The sequence below is a fragment of the Primulina tabacum genome, chromosome 6 (genome assembly GCF_025594145.1).
Source record: "Primulina tabacum isolate GXHZ01 chromosome 6, ASM2559414v2, whole genome shotgun sequence".
In the NCBI taxonomy this organism is placed as follows: domain Eukaryota; kingdom Viridiplantae; phylum Streptophyta; class Magnoliopsida; order Lamiales; family Gesneriaceae; genus Primulina; species Primulina tabacum.
Genome location: NC_134555.1, coordinates 34855200 through 34879155, shown reverse-complemented (window position 1 = coordinate 34879155; position 23956 = coordinate 34855200). Strand labels below are relative to the sequence as shown.

Genomic DNA, 23956 nt, shown 5'->3' with positions numbered 1-23956 from the left:
GAGTTCAACTGATGAAAAACCAAATGACCAGTTCAACTGAATTAGTGAAATCAGTTCAGCTGACGAGCCAACTGATTTCACCACTCCAGTTCAAGACCAGTTCAACTGATCAGTTCAGAGCATCAGTTTGGAGCCAACCAGTTTGCAGAACAAGACAAGCTTATCTAAGTGGTATCCAGCTGTGGACATTAAACAAAGCAATTGTCCAATCAAAGGACAATAATGAACGTTGCAGCATAGCTTAAAGTCGAGATGTTCCAGAATAGTTGTCTGAAAAGACAAGACACAAATTTTGAGGAACGGATTCAAACTGCAACGAACACAATTGATGAGTCTTGATGTACGGTCACATTGCCTCTATAAATACAAGATCAAGACCATCAACAAAAGAGGGTGTGAAGAAAGGGTGTTGAAAACAAGTGTGCATATCAGCTTAAAAGAAGCAACCAACCCGGATTTGAGGGAACACTTCATCGTGTTATCAGCTTAGATTAGAAGCACAATTCGCTCAGTGTGTGAGAACACTTTCTTGTTGTATTCATAGATCAGTTATTATATACACACACACCATCATTCACATATACACAGAGAATAGAGCGTATTGAGAAACTGAGCGAGTCTTGCACAAGGACATTAAACTTGTGTATGTAGTCTTTGCATATGAGATATTAAACAATATGCTGTTTGAGAGGTGCTGCTTACAATCTTGAGTGCTAGGAGTTCAGTTAGGCGGTAGCGTAAGTCCTAAGCTGAGTGGGTTTGTAAAAGGTGTTGTATAAATCAAATTCTTTTAATGGATCCTACGCGAGATGGTAGAAGGGATGATGTAAGAGCAGTTAAAGTCTCCGAACATTCATAAATATTCTTGTGTATTTAACTGTTTAACTATTGTTTTAAACTGATTTGATCAGTTCGAGATGATATCAGTTCAGTTCTCACCATAACAGAATTGATATAACCAAGAACTGATTCCCCTTATTTAAGTTAATCAGTTGACACAAGCTAAAAGCTTTAAACTGGTCAGCTTTCTTAACGAAGGATTATTTCAAGTATTTTTCGTTTGGTTTAAAACCAAACTTGATTTAATTCATCGGTGTTTACTGTGGGGACCCGAACCTAATTCGTCTTCTTAGTCAACATTAGGATCAATTAATTAATCTGGGTCTAATTTTTTTTTTTCTAATATACATGAGTGCGCAACATATAATAATCAGTCTGATATAAACATCGAAAGTAACGTACAAGTCTTGTACAAAGTACATTTATTTCAAACTAAGGTTCAACCACTATACATCAAGTGTTGAAAGCCAATTCTAATTCTAAGTCCGGATCTCCACGCTAATCTTGATATCTCATCCTCTTCTTGACCCTGATCATGTCTCACCTGTTGTCATGCACATATACAAACACAACAACAGCTGGATAACTCCGGTGAGAAATACATTCCCAGTATAAACAACGTATACATGCAATCATATAAACATATATAAAAGCATGAAACAAATATAATAACATGTATCATAATCTGAAAGACATGAATCGATATAAAACTGTAAATCCAACTCGTGACTCATAATCTCATACTCGACTCTTCTCTAATCTAGGGATCTCGGTCTAACTCAGACTTTGGCATTCTGTATGGAATCTCAGCAATAGAAGTCGATCTACTTCTAAGCAACATCGATACACCAAAAGTCCAGTGTCTTGGCGGCTCTGCCAAAGACTAGGCACATCTGCCCAAACTCTATACATGCTTTACTATAAATCAATAGACTAAGCATATCAATCTCATGAATTGCAAACATCAATGCAATAAATAAAGTATGTGGTTTTGGGAAACTCAAGTCAGATCTAACTCGAGTCGTATCTTCCCGATTCAACATTGATTTATACATTTCTCTTGTCAATCTGACGAAATCGAAGTCTCGAATTCTAATCCTGTCAATACTCAATCTGGCAATGAAAATATTGAAGAGTACAATATCAATATACAACTCAAATCAATACTGGATATAATCAGAACTCAATCAAATTCTATCTCAACGGCATAACTGTACAATCTCAATATACCCAGCAATACGGATATCAACAGATACCAATCTCAACAACTCATAATCGATAACAAACTCAATCTGATACCAAATCTGTATAATCTCAATCAAATTCAATCTGAAAATGATAACAATTTCATACGGTATTCGTTCTTCAATCTGATTCCGATTATACAACGATTACAATCTCAGGAACAGATAATATCAATCATATCAGGATTTTTTCCATATCATATTTTCAAATCATATCAAAACATCAGAAAACTTACGTCCAGTTGAAGCTCTCGTCGATAGGAACACGGTACTGAAGTCGGATTGAAAATCAAACGGTTGGATTTTGCGTAAATCAACTGCTAGTACATGAAGGAACTTGAATCTTTCCCGGGAGCTTTCGTTCTTTCTTCTGCAGCAACTGAATGAAGGAACTGCACTTTGATATATATATCCTGCATGTCGTCCAAGGCTAGGTGGCTCTCTCTTTAAGCTGCACGTCTCGCGCATATGCGCTACTTCCTTCGGTGCATATGCGCGAGACACTGTGTCTCGGCCTTCAAGCTTTCCTCTGCTCGCGCACAAGCGCGCCCTCTCTTCGCGCATATGTGCGAGGTTCTCTGCCATACTCGCGCATATGCGCGGGTCCTGGACGCGCATATGCGCGAGGTATGCGCGAGGTTCTTTGCCTACCTCGCGCATATGCGCCCTGCTTGGTCGCGCATATGCGCGAGGCGTTCAGTCCTCGCATATAATTCAAGTCTTCTTTTGTCTTTCCCAGCCTGATCCTTTCCGTCTATAATCACATCAATTATCAATAAATAATTTCAGATTACAATAACAAAATTATCGGGTATTATATTTACATTCTTAGAACACGAGCTATTGCAGCTCATTAAAAATATTGTGTTTGAAGCATCCTCGTAGGTGCCTAGAACCGATCCCATCAATGCATCATATGACAAGTAAAATGCAACACATAAAAATGCATAACAGCTGAATATCTCGGTCAAAAGTGGTGCAAGTGAAATGAATCTCGCATTTTAGATTTATAGGTTGAGTTCGGAAGGTCCGAACTAACTACAGTCATATGTGTCATGCTCGCCCTGACGCCTTATCGGAGGGTGGAGATCGAAAGATCTGATCCGTGTTTCATAAGGTCCAAACTGTAACGTACCAATACTCATTTGATGCATTACTGTCTTGCTAGATCCATGGGTTTGGAAGGTCCGATCCTTGCTTTAGAAGGTATTAAGTCTAGTTCCAAACCGGCTGCTGAATAATTCTTCAATTTTCTTAATAATGACATCTTAATCACGACATCTTAATCACTTTTAAATGATACTTTATTCATAAAAAAAATTGGGTCATTACAGTTCATTAATATTTAAGGATTTTGGGACAATCATCGCTAGGGATGACAATCTCTTCCGAACCTGACGGAGAATTTGATACCCAACCCAGATGGATGAAGGTATGGAAGGCATTTTTTCCCAAATTAAATAAACGGATAATCGTGTATTACAATTTTCGAGTATGTGAATGAAGGCGGGTATTAAAAAATCATATCCATACCCGATACAAATACTCGATTATATATATATATATATATATATATATATATATATCATATGTGTGTGTGTGTGATTTTTTTGTTATGATGTTAATTATAATATGCATTTGTCGAATGATATTAATTGTATGGAATGAAAAAAATTATCAGTAAAAAGTTGATAATATTTTTGTTGGATAATGATGTTAGGATAAATTGTTGCTAATATTTTGTTATTTTTTCTATAATGTTTAATTTTCTAATCTTTATATTTTTTCTTTATTGTTCTCAATAATTTATTATTTACGTAGCTTATTCAAAAAAATTCACATTTGAGAAAAATGTAATTATAGGTAGTAATAAGATATTTGAGTAGACTATGATTATTCGATACTCCGATGGATATGAGGATGAGGATAGAGATGAAATTAATTACCCGATAGGATGAGGATGAGGACGAAGATGATAAATGAGGATGGAAACCGAGCATATATAACCCTACCCTAACCCAACTTATTGTCATCCTTAGTCATTACTTTCCAAAATAGTTGTGGAACGATTTGAAGATCACCAAAGCGATGGACTCTCCTAGAGATTCTTTCTCTAATTATTTCATTCTCTTTGAAGATGAAAATGATGCACCTAATAAGTCCACTAAACAATAAGTGAGAAAGAACAATTTCAATTTGCAATTATCATTTCAAAAATCTCAGAGATGAAAACTAGTGGCCCAAATTCAGACAAAAAACCACTCATCCAACTTCTTGACATTGGTACTGTATGAGGTGCAAATCTGAAACTGTTGTGTAGTTGTTGCAACATGACACTGAAACAAGATTGAGATAGAAAGTTGACCTTAGATTTGGATTTTATCTCTTTAAGACCAACTTTTCTCTAATGAAATATGTCAATCATCTCTCAAGATACAATGATTTGTGCTTTATATAGTAACACTCCATATTACAAAACCGACAAACTAAATATGCTTTTGGAACTCATTATTATGAATAACGAAAATAAATGCAACAATATGCAAATGAGAGAATATATATGGTCTAAAGTTGTGAGTTAGTGAAAATCAAAATTAGGGGTGTATTTATAGTTTTTCAAAGGCAGAAGGCACCTTTTAGTTAATAGTTGTGACTCATGGCTAGGTATTCAATCTAATCCGTCAGTTTTGGATCTAATCGATCAAATATCATTTGATGGAGTAAAACCATTGGATCATATTGTTTCACCAGATTGAATCTGGTGCATCTATCTTCTAATCAACGATTTAGATTGCACCCTTAATGGATGTTCGCAACAATTCAAGGCACCCTTAGATCGGATATGGATATGACGATCTAGATTGCATCCTTTGTGATGGTGCACAACTATCCACATGCACTCATTCGCTTTGTATCGTTTTGATCCATCCATTCGCGATCGAACAGTCTAGATCATGAACCATCACACCCCTTCGAAGCGTGTCAGCTTGCGATCCAACGACTCTTACCCTCCAGAATCCCATGCGTCCAATGATGCTTAATCACCCACCACATCACTCAATGCTTTCCATGCATATGCTGATTGGACAACTTGCCATGTCATCGAACCACTATTTCCAAGTGTTCAACTATAATTTAAATTCTTGTAGTTTTGTCCCATGTAAAACCCCCTCACAATGTGGTGAAATCAAATAATCTAATTGATCATTTGCCTCTATACGTCGCATTGATGACAGATTTGTTGATTGCGGCTGAACGACTAGACCTTTATACACAAACAAGATAGAAGATGATCCCAAAGAACAAATTTTTCATGGCGTGAATTGGGGAGGAGCCAATAACACGTTGGAATTAGGATTGGTTATGCATCAGGTGGTTCGAAATATTTTCAACGATTGTAGCTTTTATTTGGTGATTGCGGTATGTGGCATTTCTTTGGTGTAATGGGATGCTTGCTTGCATTCGATAGGTTCTGTTTGTGTATTCTCGGCAAGTAAACATTATAGCTCTTTTGTATAAACTATGCTTTAGGGAATCAACACAATCAGTGGAGTTTGATTTTTCTGTGAATGGTTGGTGGCAGATATCATTGATAGTTGTTGATGAAGATAACATTGAAGTGGTAGATGGATTGTCATAATTGGGAAGCTGAAAATCCAGTGCATTTGTCAAAATTGGTTGCATTCTGACCGAAGATATTACTTGTTTAATCACCTATAAATAGGTACCTCATTCCCTCGTTTGTATCATCCCGAGTATCTCGTTTTAAGCTCATTTCTCTAATCTCATATCCAAGTTATTTGAGTATGTTATTTTATAATATTTGTGAAGTGTTTGTTCTTCTGTATTAAGAGAGAGAATGTTTTCAAAGAAAACATGAAATATTATAGTGAAATCTTTTCGACCCTAATAATTTTTTGATGGTTTTCTGCATAAATCTCGATATTCAATTTTATTTTTTATTCTAATAGTTATATCTCAAAATGTTGGTCTCATATCAATTTTTGCACATGAAACCAACATTTTCCTTGTAAACGATCTGAGCAATGAAATTTTGATCGGTTAACTATGGCTAAAAAATCAATCTATAGACCAATCTTTCCGTTTAAATCCCATCACTTTCATGATATGGTATATCTTAAGTAAAGATATGAAATAGATTATTTTTATTAGAACATTTAAATAAAAATTATTAGTTGAAATAGACATTATGTTGAAATAATATTCGTTCAAATTTTGATAAAGACAAAATCGTTTAAGCTCTGATCAGGTTTTATTTCCTTGTAACATGTTTTTGACGTCAACAAAGAAAACTAGAAAATTAACAAGGATATTTACTGCATAGAAGATGATCACTTCAGACATTCACAATTGCTTATAAAAGAATTTGTTTCACAAAGGAACCTTTGATTCATTCAACTGAAGGAAGATCAATAGTCATTCAGTTATGCCTGAAACACCCTCTCAAAAACAGATGCATAATAAAGAGCCACCTACAACAAATAGTATGGTTTTCGACCCGGAGAAGTATACTTGAAATCATAATTTGAATGTTCTAACATCGAAGATATTCATGGCCTCCATGGCCAATCTGAAGTTTAAATCAAGTTTTCTAGCCGTACAAGTGAACCCACACGTATAAAGCACCTATTGGCATTAAGCTGGTGCAGTCTCGGATTTGTCTGTTTCCATAGGCTGTGCATCGGCTGATGGCAAATCTTTTCCAGATTCCGCAGTGTCACATGTGTTCCTGCTATCTGGCTCTCGAGATTGCGACTCACCTCCTTGGGCTGATGCTGGCGAAGGTACATCAGGCGTGGCTGGTTTTGCTGGTTTTGGCTTCATCATGATAGGCCTGCAAAACCTGTAAAGGTACTTGTAGAATTAGATATTCATAGAAACTAAAATAGCAAACTGTAGATAGTTCGAATATTTATTGTCCACAAGGAACATTGCTAAGAAGTGAGAAGTGAGACAAATCAGCTCGCGTGACAGAAGTGAACAACATAAATCGGTAATGCATTGTTAAGCGTTGGTTTCACGATTCAAGGATTGGTGAGATATTAATTTCAGAACAGTATATATGCATACAAAAAGAAAACATCACTACCGGCTATCCATGTAGCCAGGGTAAAATAGTTGTTGGAAGGCCAGAACGATAATGTTGACAACTAATGTGTCTCTAGCAAATAATTAATGTATTGCAATAGAATTGATGTAGCTATATATCAACCTTTCTCAAAGCTTTGAGACATGCTTGTCCATCTCAAATAAAAGCAAGTGAGCAAGTGCAAAAAAGTGCATAAATTTCAAAGAGAAAATGGATGAAATGTATTAAGACTATCAACTTGAAAAGAAACCAATTCTGCAATACCTGTCAAGAGCTTCAGCTTTCTTCCTCACATCAGCAGACAAAAGAACTGGATTTGCATGCTTTGGAAGTGAATCCTGATGCTGTAGTTTTTCTCTTAGCCAAGCTTCAGCTTCCACGCATTCATTTAAAACCTGAACAATTAGATTTATAAAAGTTGCTCGATCACCATAGAGCATATATCAACCGAGTACATGCGTGCATATGGGCACAAAGGACAAGACTGTACCTTTTGTTTTTCAGCCAAATCAATGTGATCAAACTTGGGATTGTCCACCACTGCTGCTTCCCTGTAACTATTGATGCAATAAGTAAGTAAATCAATCACAGTTCCCCTCTCTGAATGCTCCTTGTAACGCAGCTCTACAGGATCACCTTGCTACAAAACCCAAAAAAGTACATCAGGAACTTTGAAAGTGAGAAACGAAAACTTGTGCAAAAACTGAACTTCAAGGGACATACCTTCTTGAGCTCCTCAAGTTTAGCAATATAAACACCTTTGGTTTCATCTTCCCCATCCTCGTACAACCAATCTTCTATCTCTTGTAGTCTGGAAATAAACTGCTCTCTCTCTGGATCGGTTATGAACTCATGATATTTGTCATGAAGCTGCGAGCACAAAAGAACGTTAGCAGGATGTCTAAACCCAGAAACTTGCGATGCCAACACACTGCTACATACCTTATTTCGCATTTCATAAACATATGCCTCAACAGCATTCTTTTTGTCTTTGGTTTCTTCCATTACACGATCCTGCAACGCCATCTCAAATTCCTTCTCTACTGCCTTTCGCAATTCCAAGGCCGAGAGTCCTCCATGTACAACTTCTGACACAGTTATGTTGGTTTTCTTTATCTTTTTCTTCGGAATTTCCACCTGATGAACATAAAACACATTCGTCGCAGCTGAGAGAACACATACTCAACTATGATTAGCTAAACAATCACGAGCAAAAACATAGATTGCGAATCAGACTACAAAATTAACTTCAAAAAGAGTCCCGAGCAAAAAAATAAAAAAATAGCTCAACTTGGTATTTGATAGAAGAAACAACATTTGGTTCAAGCACAGATAAGTTCAAGATCCCAATAAATATTCGAAACAGAATGCACAAAGGCGGAGATAATGTTTCAACGGCTAGTCTCCCAGAAACAGGAAACTGCCAGCACATAAAATTTAACCATTGTAAGCTAACCTTCTTATCTGTTTCCATCTGAGCAGGCTTGTCCCCAGACTCTGGCACACCATTTTCAGGTTCAGGAGCATCAGTTTTAGAATCTTGCATATTTACATCAGCGTGGGTGCTAGATGTAGCAGGATCAGTATGAACATCTTCAGTATCCATCTTCTCTGGGTCCTTTGCCGAATCTTTCACAACTGGAACTTCAATTTCATCCTCTTCCAAGAGCTACATAAGAGAAGGTCATAAAAATCAATGAATTAAACAGAACAGTGGTTTTAAAGTTAAAAAAGGAAAAAAATACTCCCTCAGTTCCGTCCTATACATACAGGCTTACATGTAATTTGACATAGATTAAGAAAAGTATTGGAAAAGTAAATTCTACAAGAAAGTTTCCATGATACTCTTATTTATTGAGTGTTTAACAGGATAAAAAAATTGTCGGAATTAGTTAATATATTTATTGGTTTTGATTTAACCTTCATGAGCTAACTAAAAATTGTTGGAATTAGTTAATATATTTACAGGTTGGGATTTAATCTTCAAGAGCTAACTATTGTATTTATGCAATGTTGATTCCAAATATCAGATTAGAAAGAAAATCCTAAAAATTAAAATTTACAAAAATTAAACTTCTCATCACATTAATGATAAGTGCCTCCAATGAACAAGTTTTCAAACTTCTGCAAAATTGAAGCAATTCAATGCCTACAAACGAAATTGATAATTTTCCACCACCTAAAACAAATTAATTCATCGGATTTCTTAAAAAATCAATTGTAAGTGCTAGGATCTTTTGTCGCAACTGTTTTTGAATTTTTAGCAGTCATTATAAATAAGAACAATGTTGTTTCAATTTCATACTCAAAAGTTAAACTGAAAATGGTAGATTTATCTTCAATATTTTCAGACCCTATTTCCAAGCTTTTGGAAATTCATCGAGAAATGGTGGATATTTCTAACATTAAATAAATACATAAAAGAATTTATAATTTACATTTTCAAAATTAAATGAATAAATTAGTAATTACAAAAGCAAATTAAGTAGGCGCAGATTCCTAAAAGAATACAGAAAATAATAGTAAATATGATTATCGAACTATATGTTTGGGACGGATGAAAAAAATAAGCGTGGTCTTTATATTTGGGATGAAGAGAATAACAACCAATATGATCTATGGTTGACAAACTTTCATGTAATCAAGCACGTTGTACATACCAATATAACCATTCTGGTTGACATATTTCATTTAATCAACTATGTTGTATAAACCTTTTTATAGTGCCATTCCTTAAAAACATATCCATCATATTTAAGTAGCTGATTTGCTTCTACAGATCCTATTTTTTATAAATGCTGCCATATAATTTGTTATCTGATTATATTTCTAACATAGCATGCCACAAAGGCGCCGAGAATTACCTAGAATTGGAGATAATTATTATTCTGAAATAGCATGCCACAGAGGCACAGAGAATTATCCGAAATTGGCTCTGGCGCATGGTTTGAGATGTATACTATTGGGAAAATTCTATTGCAGGGTAAGGGTAATGGTAGACTGTATGAAGGCAGGCAATGGAGGCAATTTATTTTATTTTATTTTTTCCCAATCTCTATTCTATGCTTGACAAACTTCTATTCTGCTATCCAGGATTATCAATAGTCAAAGAGCCATAAAAATACACTACATTAAAGAGCTTTATCGTGTGAACCTACCATTGCTGACTCGACTGATACAATACCATGAAGATTCAGACGGACTTTAACCTTCACTTTAGCCTGCACATTTGTGGATTGGAAAGGTCCAATCTGAAAGTAAGCACAATCAAAGTTTAAGTAAAAGAACAGAAACAATAACACACTTGTTGGACAATACAAATAAATTAAATTAATAATCAACCATATTTTATTTTTAATAAATGAAAACTACCATGTATGTACTAATCTTTGCTGGTGCCTGCAATTCACTGACATCAGTGTATTGTGTATCTACTGTAAAGGTGCCAGATCGGTAGAAAGTCAAAGCCTTCACACTTGGTATAGGATTACCCTTGGGAAATACGATTGTACTCTGCTGGTTATCTATTGCTCCATTTTGCATATCTGAAGCAGTACTTTTCCATGATAGTGAAATGGGGAAAGGGAAGCTCTCATTCACCTGCAGAATCGGAACCAACCATATCATAATCCGAGAATCATTTGATGTAATTGGAAAGTAAAACCCATGGGAAGATTGTTCCTGGATTTTTACAAAACCTGGCACATAAATGCAAATCACAAATGTTGGTTTTTGACAGCGCCGCAAATATACACATACCCGAGAAGATGCCAACCCGATTATGACAATATATTCAAGATCCCAATGAAAAGTCATAGATCCCTCAATCTACCATCAAGTTCTTAAACACACTTTTGCAACTGAAAATTTAACAAGAAACACAGGTATGCAGAGAGAAGTTGAAAGTCCAATTATTACTTGATTGCGGCTGTATCCCATGAATAATGTTCATGGTTTTCTCAAATGATTATTAAACATATCTCATGCTAGAAGTGAGTTCAGTTATCCAGATGACACAGAAACACAGCTACAAATAATAGGAACATTACCTGAAATTCCCGCACTTTAAATGTAGGACTAAGTATAGCACATTGCAAAGCACAGCCTTTGGCAACACATTCACTAGCATTCATTGTACGCCTGGGCTCTGTACCATAGAACTCGGACAAGATTTTAATCATAGCTGGAACCCGAGAGCCCGAACCAACAACCTCAACTGAATGGATATTTTCAACAGTGAGTCCAGCTTCTGCCAGAGACTTCTCCAATGGCTTTTTCACACGTTCCAAAATTGGAATGCTAATTTGCTCAAACTCCTCTCTCTTGATGAAACCCCTAACATCCTTCTCATCCATCAGACACTCGATGTTAAGAGGAGCCTCAGGATTTGCACTAAGAACCTTCTTTAACTTCTCACAGCCAGCACGAAGCCTTAGGCAAGCTCTAGCATTCTTATAGACATCAATCTTGTACTCGTCTTTGAACTTTGAGGCGAAGTGCTGAAAAAGAACTTCATCAAAATCCCTTCCACCAAGAGACCGGTCAAAGGAATGGGCCAATATCTTCAGCTGACCTTTCTTGAAGGAAGCAATACAAACTTGCATACTTGCATGTCCAACGTCAACAAAAGCAACATTCAGTGGTTCGCTTTCAGGTAAGTCGGTCTTATAAATTCCATAAGCTAAAGCAGTAGCAGTAGTCTCATGAATAAGCCGAAGGGGGTGCAAGCCAGCGATAGTGGCAGCATCTATAACAGCTCTTCTCTGTAGGTCAGTGAAGTAAACAGGTATACCAATGCAGCAATCTACAACCGCAGCATTCAAATTCTTCTCTGCAATACTCTTGAGATCGGAAAATACCATACCCAAAACCTGAGTTGGTGCAAATGTCCTCATCTCACCCAAATACTGTGCATGGATCAAAGGATAACCGTCAGGCCCTTCAGTGACTAAAAAAGGCAACGACTTAAGATCACGTTGCAGCTCAGGATCTGAAAACTGGCGCCCAATCAACCTCTTAATTTGAGATATGGTATTTTTTGGATTCGTCATACTTGACGCAGCTCCTGCTGTCCCAAGAAACCGCTGCTTGTCACCAAAGCATACGATTGCAGGAGTTTCACGTTTGGATTCATCATTAAGAACAACATCAATGCCTCTTTGTCTTGCAACAGCAACAACGCCACTCTCATTACCAAAGTCAAAACCTACCACACTCATATTTTCCCGTCGCTAAAAGTCACAGAAACCACCAGTTTACTCCGAACAAGGAAGCTGCGACCTGCGGCGTGAACATTTAAAGTCACAGAACAGTAAAATACACATGATGGCCAGCCACTCATTCCCATTACACCAATGTTCAGATTACATCATGCGAACAATAGGCAATTAAAGACGCAAAAATTATTTACCTCCCATCCAAATTAAAAGAAAACATAGTTTCATACAATTTGAAATCTCCGAATGGATTCCTAAAGTACAACAAATTAAGGAAGAAAAGACAGAAAGTAAAAGCCGCTGAAATTATAAATTAATCGACATATAACCCACAAGATCGCCATCAAAATTTCCAAAGCTCCGTCGTTTTATATTTGACATCAAATCCAACAAAAACAAACCTCCAAACCTAATAAACCGAGGAAGAAGAAACAACATATAAATCAATCAACCAACTTCAAACTTAAATCCAGGAAGAAAAAAAAACATAAAAACAAAATTAAGAGCAGAAAAAGGAAAACCAACAATAGATTTGATCTAAAAAATTAACTCATCTTATCAGGGTTTGCGATTCAAAATGTAGAGTACCTGAGAATAGATCGAATGCGCCGCGCGGTAAGAAATTTCCGAAGCTTTAGCTTCCAAAAAGTGCGAGAGAGAATAGTAATAATGAGAATAAAAATTTATTTCAGTGATTGTCTAGAAATTTCTAATATAATCGCCATAAGAAGAAAAGAAGAATAAAATGTGCTGTGGCTTCTAGAAAGGTCTACAGATCCAAATTTCTACGTCTGGTCGGGTCAAATTTCGTGGGTTCTTAAATCGGATCGAATTCTTAGTTTTAAAACTTAAGGTTTATGGGCAGTCCACGACCAGCCATCGAATTTCGTGGGCCAATTTCCTGAATCGGATCGAATTTTGAGTTTTCGGACTTTAAGGTTTATGGGCCTAGTGTTTGGTTTATTGAATTGCGTCAACATTATCCAATATATCCAATTGCGTCAACATGGATGACACAGGACATTAAATGGCAAGCCCAGATCATGGTAGGATTGCGAAAGGGCTCATGAGTTGCAAAGTAAGTACCCGTGAAGTCATCCACCCGGACAACTAGAGGCCCAAGCTCTCGGGCAAATTTTGGATGATGATTCACTACCCGGGAAGCCTCGATAGTATTGCCGCACTCGAGTGCGATAACAGGTAAAATCTTAACTCGATAAGCGTACATGACATAATCATACTGATTTGACGTGATGGAATGGGCAAGAAGTTGATGTGACATGGCTATAAGTGGTAGGTGGGCACTGAAAACGAAGTCATTATCATCTTCTCTCCTATAAATAGCAGATATATTTTACATTTGAGAGAAAGACATATTCTGATTATATAGCTCTTGGCACTCATGTATATCCCCACATATACATACTTTATCCCTTCATCTTCACATGCTGATTTAAGCATTGGAGTGACCACGCCGGACACCCTTCCGACACTCATTCACGAGTTCATTTTCTTGTTCGCAGGATACGGTTGCAGCCATATTACACAGAGATATACATTCACCACAAGATATATCTCCTTGCTCAATTTCCTTAAACATAAACTTCTATCAGATCTAGTGGATTGCCCCGACTCCGCTCACCCAATTCGTTTGAATCGCATCATTAATGTTACATCAATATTCCATAAGAAAAAAGAGTAAAATTACCAACAAAAACAAAAACAAAGACAACGTGTAAAGATTGGAATTGGATTAGTGTAAAAAGACAATTTAAATTTTCCCGAAAATTTGCATACTATATCAAATTATATGAGTTTGAATTTTATTATTATTTTTTAAATGTGACTCTATCAAGAACTTTAATTAACATGATATAATTTTTTTTTATTTGTATTCGAGATTTTATAGCAGTATCGATTTTATTTTAAATAGTCTTTAGAACAAGGTTTTTGTACATAAACATGGTAATATATTTTTTTTTTGTTGGTAAAAAAACTGTTATGGTGCATGTCAGATAATTTATGATCTTGTTTGGTTAATTTTTTGAAATCAGTATTTGAATTATTATTGCGTGGATGATGATTAATAATGAATATTTCATAATTTTAAATTACAAATAACATAATATATAAAGTAGCATGTATATTATACATACGTACTTATTATATTTTCCATTACCAACCAATATATGTACATACAATCTTATTAATATAAATCTTTGTTTAATAACCTCATAATATTTAGATATGTTGGTGTTCTACTCGAAAATAAAAACTGAAAGACTCCAAATATATTTATAAGTGGTGCTTGTATCATGTATCACATAAAAGTCCGGTGTAATAAAGTGTCTGTGTATTTCAGAGTTAAGTGTTGTGTGCAGTGTTATAACACAAAACACATGCAGGGAATTATTTCAACACACAAAAATTTATGTAAATAAAACAAGGCACAAAAAATTATGCACAAGCAAACACATTTGTGCGGTGCTTCAGAGCAAAAGATTCACTAGAAAAACTTATCAGTTTATAAAACCAATATTAGTAAATAAAGAAAAGCTAACTTCATTAACAAAGTGAGGGAGCAAAGTGTATTCACAACATTTATCAAACCAAATAACCAAAGCTATAGATACATCGTTTGTGAAGCTAAAATTCTGTTTGATGAACAACCCACTAGTCAGCATTGTGATTAGGTATTGTGTTTCCGTGTCTTCAACACTCCACGACAATACAACAATATGTCTTGTTTTAAGCACTTGATATCTTCGATGGAAATCTTCAATTCTCATTATTTCTATCTTGCGATGTCTTTTTTTCTCGACCTCAACTCTTATTTATATGATTACTTTATCCAATAGTTTATTTCATAAAAAAATCCTATATGGAAATAAGAGTTTTATTAAAAAATAAAATATTTTAAACAATAATATCATATCTAGAGTTCTTTCTTATCATAAATATCTAAGGTTTAGAAAGACAAAACTCTATAATTTAACAAACAAAATATTATCAAAAGGAAACATAATTAATGAATAAATTATATTTCTTTCAATTTCTATTTTTTTGACTTTTTGGACAAAACACACAAAAATTTTAATCAGCAGAAATCCTTAGTAGTGTTGACAACATTGGACTAAAACATTTTATTCAATAATGTCACTAGAACAACATTTTATTCCATAATATGAACACTAACGACACTAACAACATTCACCAGAGAGAATAATAAAAAATAATAAAAAAACATTTACTAGAGAAAATAATAAAAACCAACTTGACCAACTACAAAACATCTCCTTCAGTTAGCTCATCAGTATCTCCTGCTTCACCATGGTCACAACCAGCAGACTCAAACATTTTGGCAGCAGCTTCTGCATCTTCATCTTCCTCTTTGTGTCTAGAATGGACATCTACATCAAGAAGCATTCGAAAGTTCACCACCTGAGTCTCATAATCCACAATAAGCTCTTTGGCATGCTGAATTTTTTTAAGTCCAAAGTTGATATGTGCTTGGAGAAGAGAGGTAGATAGCATGACATACTTAGAGGGTTTCACACCAAATGAAGAGGTCGTGATGCCAACCTCTGGGGCAACACCAAGCTCAAACCATGGCAGATCAAGCTTTCAATTTCCTTGTGTTGATGCAATCTTCATCATGTCACTGACGTTAGAAAGTTCTTCACCAAATCACGAACAAACCCTTGTGATTCTAAAATCCCATAGATCAATGAGGGGAAAGACATCTTCTTGATTTTAATCCACCTTAAGCAAATTGCAACACAATTTTAAAAAACAACCTCCCAAAATTAAATGTGGTACTACATGTACCAATTGAGAAAAGAACAATGGCATGTGGTCTGGTAACCACTGTAGTATTTGTTGAAGAAGTCCAATTTTGGATTGTAGTCTTGTTGAGAACTGAGTAAAATGAAGTTCGATTTACAGCGGATATGCGCTTAGGATGGTCTGGAAATTTTGTGATCAAACCTGTACTGAGGGCAGCAGTAACTTCATTAATATCAGGAGGCATTCATTCTTCGTCACCAGCGGGAGTATTGTAAGAATGCATTTATAATAAAAGGATTGAAATTGTAAACCCGTATTTTGTTGATCTCTCATCACCCAAACTCGATGATAGATTTGATTAGAATTCCAAGACATGTCTTCTTGAGTAAGGAGCCACAACGCTCACAGTTGACAAAAGTCCCCTAATTTTGAAAAACTCAAACATATTTTTCCTTTGTAGGCATCAACATCAGCATCAACATTTTTCTCATCAATCAATCCTCGATTGATGTCAAGGGGCCAGAGAGCTAGAGCAACTTTATAATAAAACTTTGTGTAAAATGTCTTACTCAAGTCATAGTCTGCGGTATCGATGTTGCCCATGGTGTGTCGCCAGCATCGTTCTCAACGTCATGACCAGCATCAACAATATTACCCTCTTCATCATCACTCTCTTCATTCTCTCTATCAGAATCATCATTTTCATCATCTTTGCCAGAATATTCGTCAAAATCAGGAATAGAATCATCAGATTTCCCTCGACGGTTTTCTTCGAACTCTTGCAACATTTCTTTATCAGGTTCTTCAATCTCTGATGTGTCTTTTTTCAAGCCTCTTTCTTTTTAAACATTGCAACAAACTCAACCAATGACTCTTCATCCTCAGAATGGGAAATTGGTTCTTCCGAAACCACAACTTCTTTCACAGTAAGGATCGTCTTCTTTTCAACAGCAACAGGTTTTGGTCTTGCGAACAACTCAAAATATTCATCATCAGATTCATCCCTAGATGAGAAGTTAGGGTTTAAGATATTAGTAGTGAAGGAGGAGACTATTAATTTCTTGGAATGAACGAATTCGGGGTCGTACCCGGCCTATCGCGTATCTGCGGAGGAACATGGAAGGCATGTTTCATTTCTTCAAAATCCGGCAGATTGTCCACATCTATTGCATTACCCAGCTCTCTAGAGGCAATGACTTCAATCGGAATTGGGTCCTTGATGACTCCAACCATTTTAAGAGAATCAACCGTAGGGGGTTATGTAGGTGGTGTTGCCACACGGGGTGGAAAACCGACGTTTGTTGGCATTTCTCTTTGAATATCAAGATGATCATATCCAATTCTAGTCATCTGTGAAATATAAATGAGATTACAGATAAAAATTGCGATAATTTCAAAAAAAAATCACAAGAGAACACGAAGAATGGGGGCAAGAAAAATGCGGGCAATGAGAGTTCAAGTAGAGAGAAAAGTTCATTAGTAGTAATAAATTTGCGCATGCATTTAAATATTAAGGCTTCCAACGGTAACAAAGATTTTCCTACTGAAAAATCCGCCTAAAATCAATCCAGTTTTATTCTCTTACCGACGATTAAAAAAAATACAAACATTTGCGATCATATTTAAACAAAATCATCCAGATTTCATGCCTCTTTGACTCAACCCACTAATCCATGGGAAATCGCAAATATTCAAAATCATGAAGGTTAGGGTTAAGGCAAATGCCACAACTTCAAATCTGATAACTCATCTATCAAGAGAAAATCAAATAACCATTAACATGCATGTCTTAACTATTCCTAGAATATGATATATTAAAGAAATGTCAGGCATGTGATCAAATTTTGAGGTGTTTATATGTTGTGTTGGCAACATCTCCCAGCAACATTTTCAATTTCAAAAAATATTTTGATTTTTCTACACACAGAGCACATTTATACTTTAGTTTTTATCCAGAAGTGGTAGCTCTCACACTAGAATAATAGTCTTTATTGGACTCCTCTAAGTAGGTTTTTCCATTTTCTACTGTTATGATTTCTATTTTTGATTCAGAAGAGGTAGCTCCTCACTAAAAGAACAGTCTTTATCGGACTCTCTTAGATAGCTTTTTCCATTCTTTTTTTTCTCGTACAAAACAAAATCTTTTTTTTTGTTCAATCTTCTCAAGTCACTTTTCAAATGGGACAAGATTATGGAGTACAAGAACATCCTTCAACTGCTTCGTCACTTAGTCACAGCACATCTCATGGACAAATGTGTTGATTGAAATAAAACTGAAAATTGAAAGTACAAAAAAAAAAAATCATCACATTATAAAAATTTCATAAAATAGGATGAAAGAGAATGCAATATGTCTAACATCCTATAAATGCATATGCATGTTGAGTGTTGTCCCTGATGTTGCAAGATCTAAGACAACATCAGTGAGTGATTATCATGCACACAAACTGGGAGACTTACTAAGGTTGAAAAATCTCACGAATTTTTATTTTTTTTAAATATCTTCCAGTTGGTTATTATTTCCAACAAATTTCATTCAGATTATTCTTTTTTTCAACCAAATCTCAAATAAAGTAATGTCTGATGTCATTGTGTTTTGTGCGAGAATGTTGTGCTTGATTTTTGTGACTGTAATCTGCCATTTGGTTCATCCACAATAGTTGTGAACAGCAGCTACCAGCAGCCACATACTAATATTCAACAGTTGAAAGAGGTACACAGTTTTTCTTCCTTTTGGTGGCTTGTATTTTGTCTCCCAATTTTAGTTCTTCGGTCATTTCACCTGCAAATACATTAAGTACGAGTGAGTCATGATCATATGTATATGTTAAGCCTAAAGCGAACAAAATGTATATGAAATGCACACACACACAATGCAAACACACACAAATTAATGCAATAAAACACGTAAAAATAACACATATCAACCTCATCATACTGACCTTTGCCTTGTCCTCGAGCAAATAGGCCATAGACCAAAACTATAACACAAAATAAGACATCAAATAAAAGTACCAAACAACCAACTTGATGGCGAAACAGCAAATTGGTATCTCATGCCTCTGTGGCTTTTGAAATACACCTCATTGGTCACATCACAACATCCATTAACCCCCATTTTAAACCACCACATAGCATTTTTATTTGGATAGAAAATGTGTTCGTGTGTGTGATGTGGGTTCTACTAGCTTGTACCTCAGATAGCTTTATTCGCAAATCGTGTGAGTTACTAAATCAATAATTCAACGCAAGTTTCACTCTCCTGAGTTCCGTTTCTATTCGTGACCAACCATTAAACACAATGTAGTAGAGTTCCATGGTTGCACAACGATATTTAGGGGTTAATGTCAACATGTTCTCAAGTGGTCCAAAAATATTGGGAGTACACCGATCATTTTCATTATGCACTCGTCAGAATTTTCATCCGACATTCCTCAACGCCGTACATCTCGATCTTTTTAGCCTAGGGATATGATTTCATCCCTTTTTGGTTCTCCCACATCTTACATCCCTTTTTGTTTTACTCTTTTTTTTTTGAATAAGTGCATAATTTTCTCATGTATACTCCTTAGGCTCTGAATATAAGGCATGTTCATTTATTTGGCCTAGGGACAAATTTTCAGGTTCTATGTACGATTGGGAAGAAGGTTATTCCATGTTTACTAAGGTTTTATACTTCAGTTCATGATACTGGTTAGTCACTTCTTTCCACATACATTCATTCAAGTTCAACTCGCATCTCATGTCTCTCCAGCTTCCCCCACAAATTTTTTTTAACTCAACTGTCATTCACACAACTACCAAAACTCACTCTTTGTGCATATAAAAATTCCACAATTCAAGCCAAAATGCATGCTTTTACCAGGTAGGATATTAATAACGAGTGACAAAACTAAGAAACATGTAATTCATCAATCCCAATATCATCATCAGCTACCAACGTATTTGCTTCACCATCAATTAACAACGAATGCAATACACAACCCAACCGACCCTCTCATACTAAGTGTGTGCAATGTCCCCATTGCACAAAAAAACTGAAACACATAAACGACACACATATGCATAACACAGAAACAAATGCAATGAAAATGACATAATGAAACAATGATGATAACTAAAAAAACATAATGCAGCAGAAAATAACAACGAAAAGAAGAGAAAACAGTGAACTCCCCTGATCAATGTTCGTTCTCGTTGTGTTCCGACGGTGGTACTCCAGGTGCATTCCCCTGCTGTTTATTTTTTATTTTTAAATTAATAAATAAAACAGATCAAAATCTAATTTAAAAACACAACTAAATAAAAAAAATTAATGGGAAGGGAAATAAATTAGTTCTCAATTTATAGTCTAGAGCTAGACTGTAAGTCCCTATCAGCTCTGATTGTTTTGGAATCGAGTGACTCCAATTTGTGGCTCCACTGTGCTACTAAATAGTGCTTCAGTCGTTGAGCATTGACTGTGAACGGCTCATTTTTCCCATCTCTCAAAGTTATGGATCCCGAGGGGAACACCTTGGTAATCATGTAAGGGCCCGTCCACCTTGACTTGAGCTTGCTAGGAAATAAGCGCAACTTGGAGTTGTACAGGAGCACCGCTTTGCCTTCTTTAAATTCCCTTGGTGTAATGCGCTTGTCGGGTGCTAGCTTTGTACACTCTAAGTACACGTACTTCAGGTGTGGAGGCAGTGGTTTGAGCTCATGTGTTTGCGGTTCCTCAATGCTTGACTTCTGAGGGGTCAAGTCTCTTCGATCCCCCAAATCCTCCAATTTCATCCTTACTGGCTTCTTCCATGGATTGTTGGCATTAAAGTATACCATTCTTTCATATTTTTCTTCATCAAGTTCATTATCCTTCAATTCAGTGGTGAGAGTGGATTATAATGGATCCTTCATAGCATCCTGCACAAAATGACACACAAAGTGAATCCAAAGAATTAACTATAAAACAATCATTAGTGTCCAGTGTGTTCTTAAGAGCGTTAAAAATATTAAAATGATTTCCTCTTCTCCCACTCTCAATTTCAACTTCCCTTCTTTCACATTAATCACGACCTTGCTAGTTGCAAGGAACGATCTCCTTAAAATCAAAGGCATCTCCATATCCTCTTCCATGTCAAGCACCACAAAATCTGTAAGAAATATAAACTTTCCCACTCTCACTAATACATCCTCTATGACTCTTCGTGGATATTTAACAGATCTGTCTGCTAACTGCAAAGACATCCCCATTAGCTTAGGCTCTCCCAATCCAAGTTTCCTACATACAGACAAAGACATAAGGTTAATACTGTTAGAGTAGGTGCACGTCGAGCCAAGTGTTGGCCGAGTGTTCACAATGAAACTCTATGTATAAACAATCTTTATTTTAATAATATTTGAAATTATTATTGGCACATCTTTATCTGAATACCCATGCTAGTTGCATAGATAAAACCCTTGAATATACAAATAGTAGAAAGAATATGAGATGCTCATATGATGAGTATCATGAAACTCATATTTGGAATACTGTATATTCTAAACAGTTCCTAGTCGATTCAGCCGCCGCTAAGAAGGATATAGGACGCTCGAGTTCGAGACTAGTATCTGCGATGTGAGTACCATGTTTCATTGGTAGGGGACATTGTGATGTCCAAGCATGCAGATAGGTGCTCCTGGTAGAGTGCACTGAACAACCCCCCATAAAGGACTTTCCAATTGGTTCTCACTTATCGAGTGGAAACGTCCTAGTTTATAGTTGTACACCATTAGTCCTTATGACCCGGGACAACATTGAGACTCTATGTGCTAGCACTACACTTTGACTTGTTTATCGACTCTCAAGGGGTCATCAGATGGCAAAATTGGGTGTTCTGTCGAAACATATAGGAGTCGATGCATTGTAGTCGGGGATTCACCGCTTACCTTCGGATATGGATATCATATGTGTTTGTAGTATGAAATCTCTGATCAGAGTATGGTGGTAATTATGAAAGGGGTTTCATAGATTACACCATCGATGCAACTACAACATGACACATAGTATCGATTCATTGACAACTCTCGATAAACCAATGGTTGTCGAATCGGTCGGGATATATGAGTTGAAGGACCGTACTGTACGCTAATCATAATTGAATGGTTCTTGCAGGCACTATCATTTGATACCTAGGGAATCATGTAAGCGATGCTGCTAGGCGTTTAACATGATTGGTTGGGTACTATCAGACTTGAGTTCTGACGTTCTTGTTATCAAAGAGTTGATAAGTAAGAATGGAGCAATTGGGGTATGCTCATATAAGGACATGTTTAGTCCGAATCACATGGAGATGTGAACCCACGGCTAGTTGTATCAATGAATCATTGAGGGCCACACAAGTACTAGCTTTCTAGATCCCGTTGAGAAGTAAAATAGTTCAATGTGTTGAACGGCTTATAAAGGAGTTTATAAGCGTAAATAAAAATAGAAGTATGACTTCTATAAGGAGAATGTAACTTTTAATTTGAGGAAGTGTTCCTAAATTAAAAGTTGGCCAAACGAGTAATGTATTTGAAGATTGTTATTTTCATATACATTATTATGGACTAAATTAAATTAATTCAAGTGTTGAATTAATTAAACACTAGTGGACCTAGTAGATCCTAATAATTAAATTGATTCAAGTGTTGGATTAATTAAACAACATTGGGCCTTGTAGAGCCCAATTAGAAATAATTATTAAACTAGTGGGCTTGAGTAAAATCAAGTAAGGTTTAATTGGTCTCAAATTTGTTTGAGACAATTAAATTAAAGTCCATGGGCCTTGTAATTGTTACAAGCCCAAATAGAATGTGCATGGGGAGGTGAAGAGTTGGGAGACAACTTTTTGTATAACCAAGGCATGACATGCACATGCTTTACTTCAACTTTTTCATACACCAAGAAAAACTTCTTCTCTCCTCCTCCCATGGTGATGGCCGAAATTCCTCTCATTTTCTCTCCCAATTTTTGTTCTTCAATAGTTTAGGAAACAATACACTTCTCAAAGAAAAATTCTCTAATTTTTCTAGTGCAAAATTAGAGTGGTTCTAGCTAGTTGGTGGTGGGCTTAATATTTGAGCAAGGTGGGCTCAAAGGGAAGCTTGAAGATTGTCTTGTCATTCAAGAGCTAAGGTGTTTACACCTTAGTTGGAGCCATCATCAATCTTTTATGATTGATAGGTACATTTCTATAAACACCCTACGTATGACATTTTGGTGTTTTTGTATTTGCTACACATCATAGTCTAAGGTGTTTGAAATTTTTCTATAAAATTTCGGTTTTCTTATCTTTCAAAGTTTTTGAACTTCCGTTGCGCATTCGGGCACCTAAAATCGATCTCTTTCAAGTGGTATCAGAGCTAACGATACTATTTTGTGTAGCAAATACATAATATTATATTGAGGTCGATTTCTAACCGCATGAGATGAAATTTTTTGCATCAAAATCAAGGCGTTTTTGTGGCATATTTCGGGCAGCTCGGGCTGCCCGAGGGGCTGCCCATTTCGGGCAGCAAGGGCAGCCCGAACGTCCCCTCAAAAATAAAATAAAAAAATTTTTGTTTGCCGGAATCCGGCGACGGCGATGACGGCTAGGGTTTCCAAAAGTGTTTTGGATTATTAAAGTGTCATGAGCATTGAAGTTGTCGGGCCATGAGATGGCTAACACATTTGTGAAATTTAAATGGACCAAAATGTTTTTTGGTGAAAAATGATTTTTTGGACCCTTAAGTTTAAATTTACAAAAGTTGCAAATATT

General features: G+C 36.0%; 1 protein-coding gene and 1 long non-coding RNA gene across 3 annotated transcripts in view; one reads left to right on the top strand and one right to left on the bottom strand.

Moving 5' to 3' along the window:
* Positions 1 to 12413, bottom strand: part of LOC142549277 (heat shock 70 kDa protein 15-like) — a 65674-nt gene extending 53261 nt beyond the window's left edge. Inside the window, exons 1-9 of one of the 2 annotated variants that reach the window (XM_075658134.1) lie at positions 11244 to 12413; positions 10567 to 10794; positions 10353 to 10445; positions 8651 to 8863; positions 8137 to 8331; positions 7918 to 8064; positions 7685 to 7834; positions 7459 to 7589; positions 6471 to 6948 (exon numbers count right to left, since the gene is read on the bottom strand). In XM_075658134.1, the coding sequence (XP_075514249.1) occupies positions 6741 to 6948; positions 7459 to 7589; positions 7685 to 7834; positions 7918 to 8064; positions 8137 to 8331; positions 8651 to 8863; positions 10353 to 10445; positions 10567 to 10794; positions 11244 to 12413 (2535 nt within the window). In that variant the 3' untranslated portion in view covers positions 6471 to 6740. Of the gene's footprint in view, positions 1 to 6470; positions 6949 to 7458; positions 7590 to 7684; positions 7835 to 7917; positions 8065 to 8136; positions 8332 to 8650; positions 8864 to 10352; positions 10446 to 10566; positions 10795 to 11243 lie in introns of those variants that run through there. The other variant, XM_075658133.1, reaches the window with a different exon arrangement.
* LOC142549278 (uncharacterized) overlaps positions 1 to 23956 on the top strand; it is a 91518-nt gene that overhangs the window by 42092 nt on the left and 25470 nt on the right. The gene's annotated exons all lie outside the window — the stretch shown is intronic.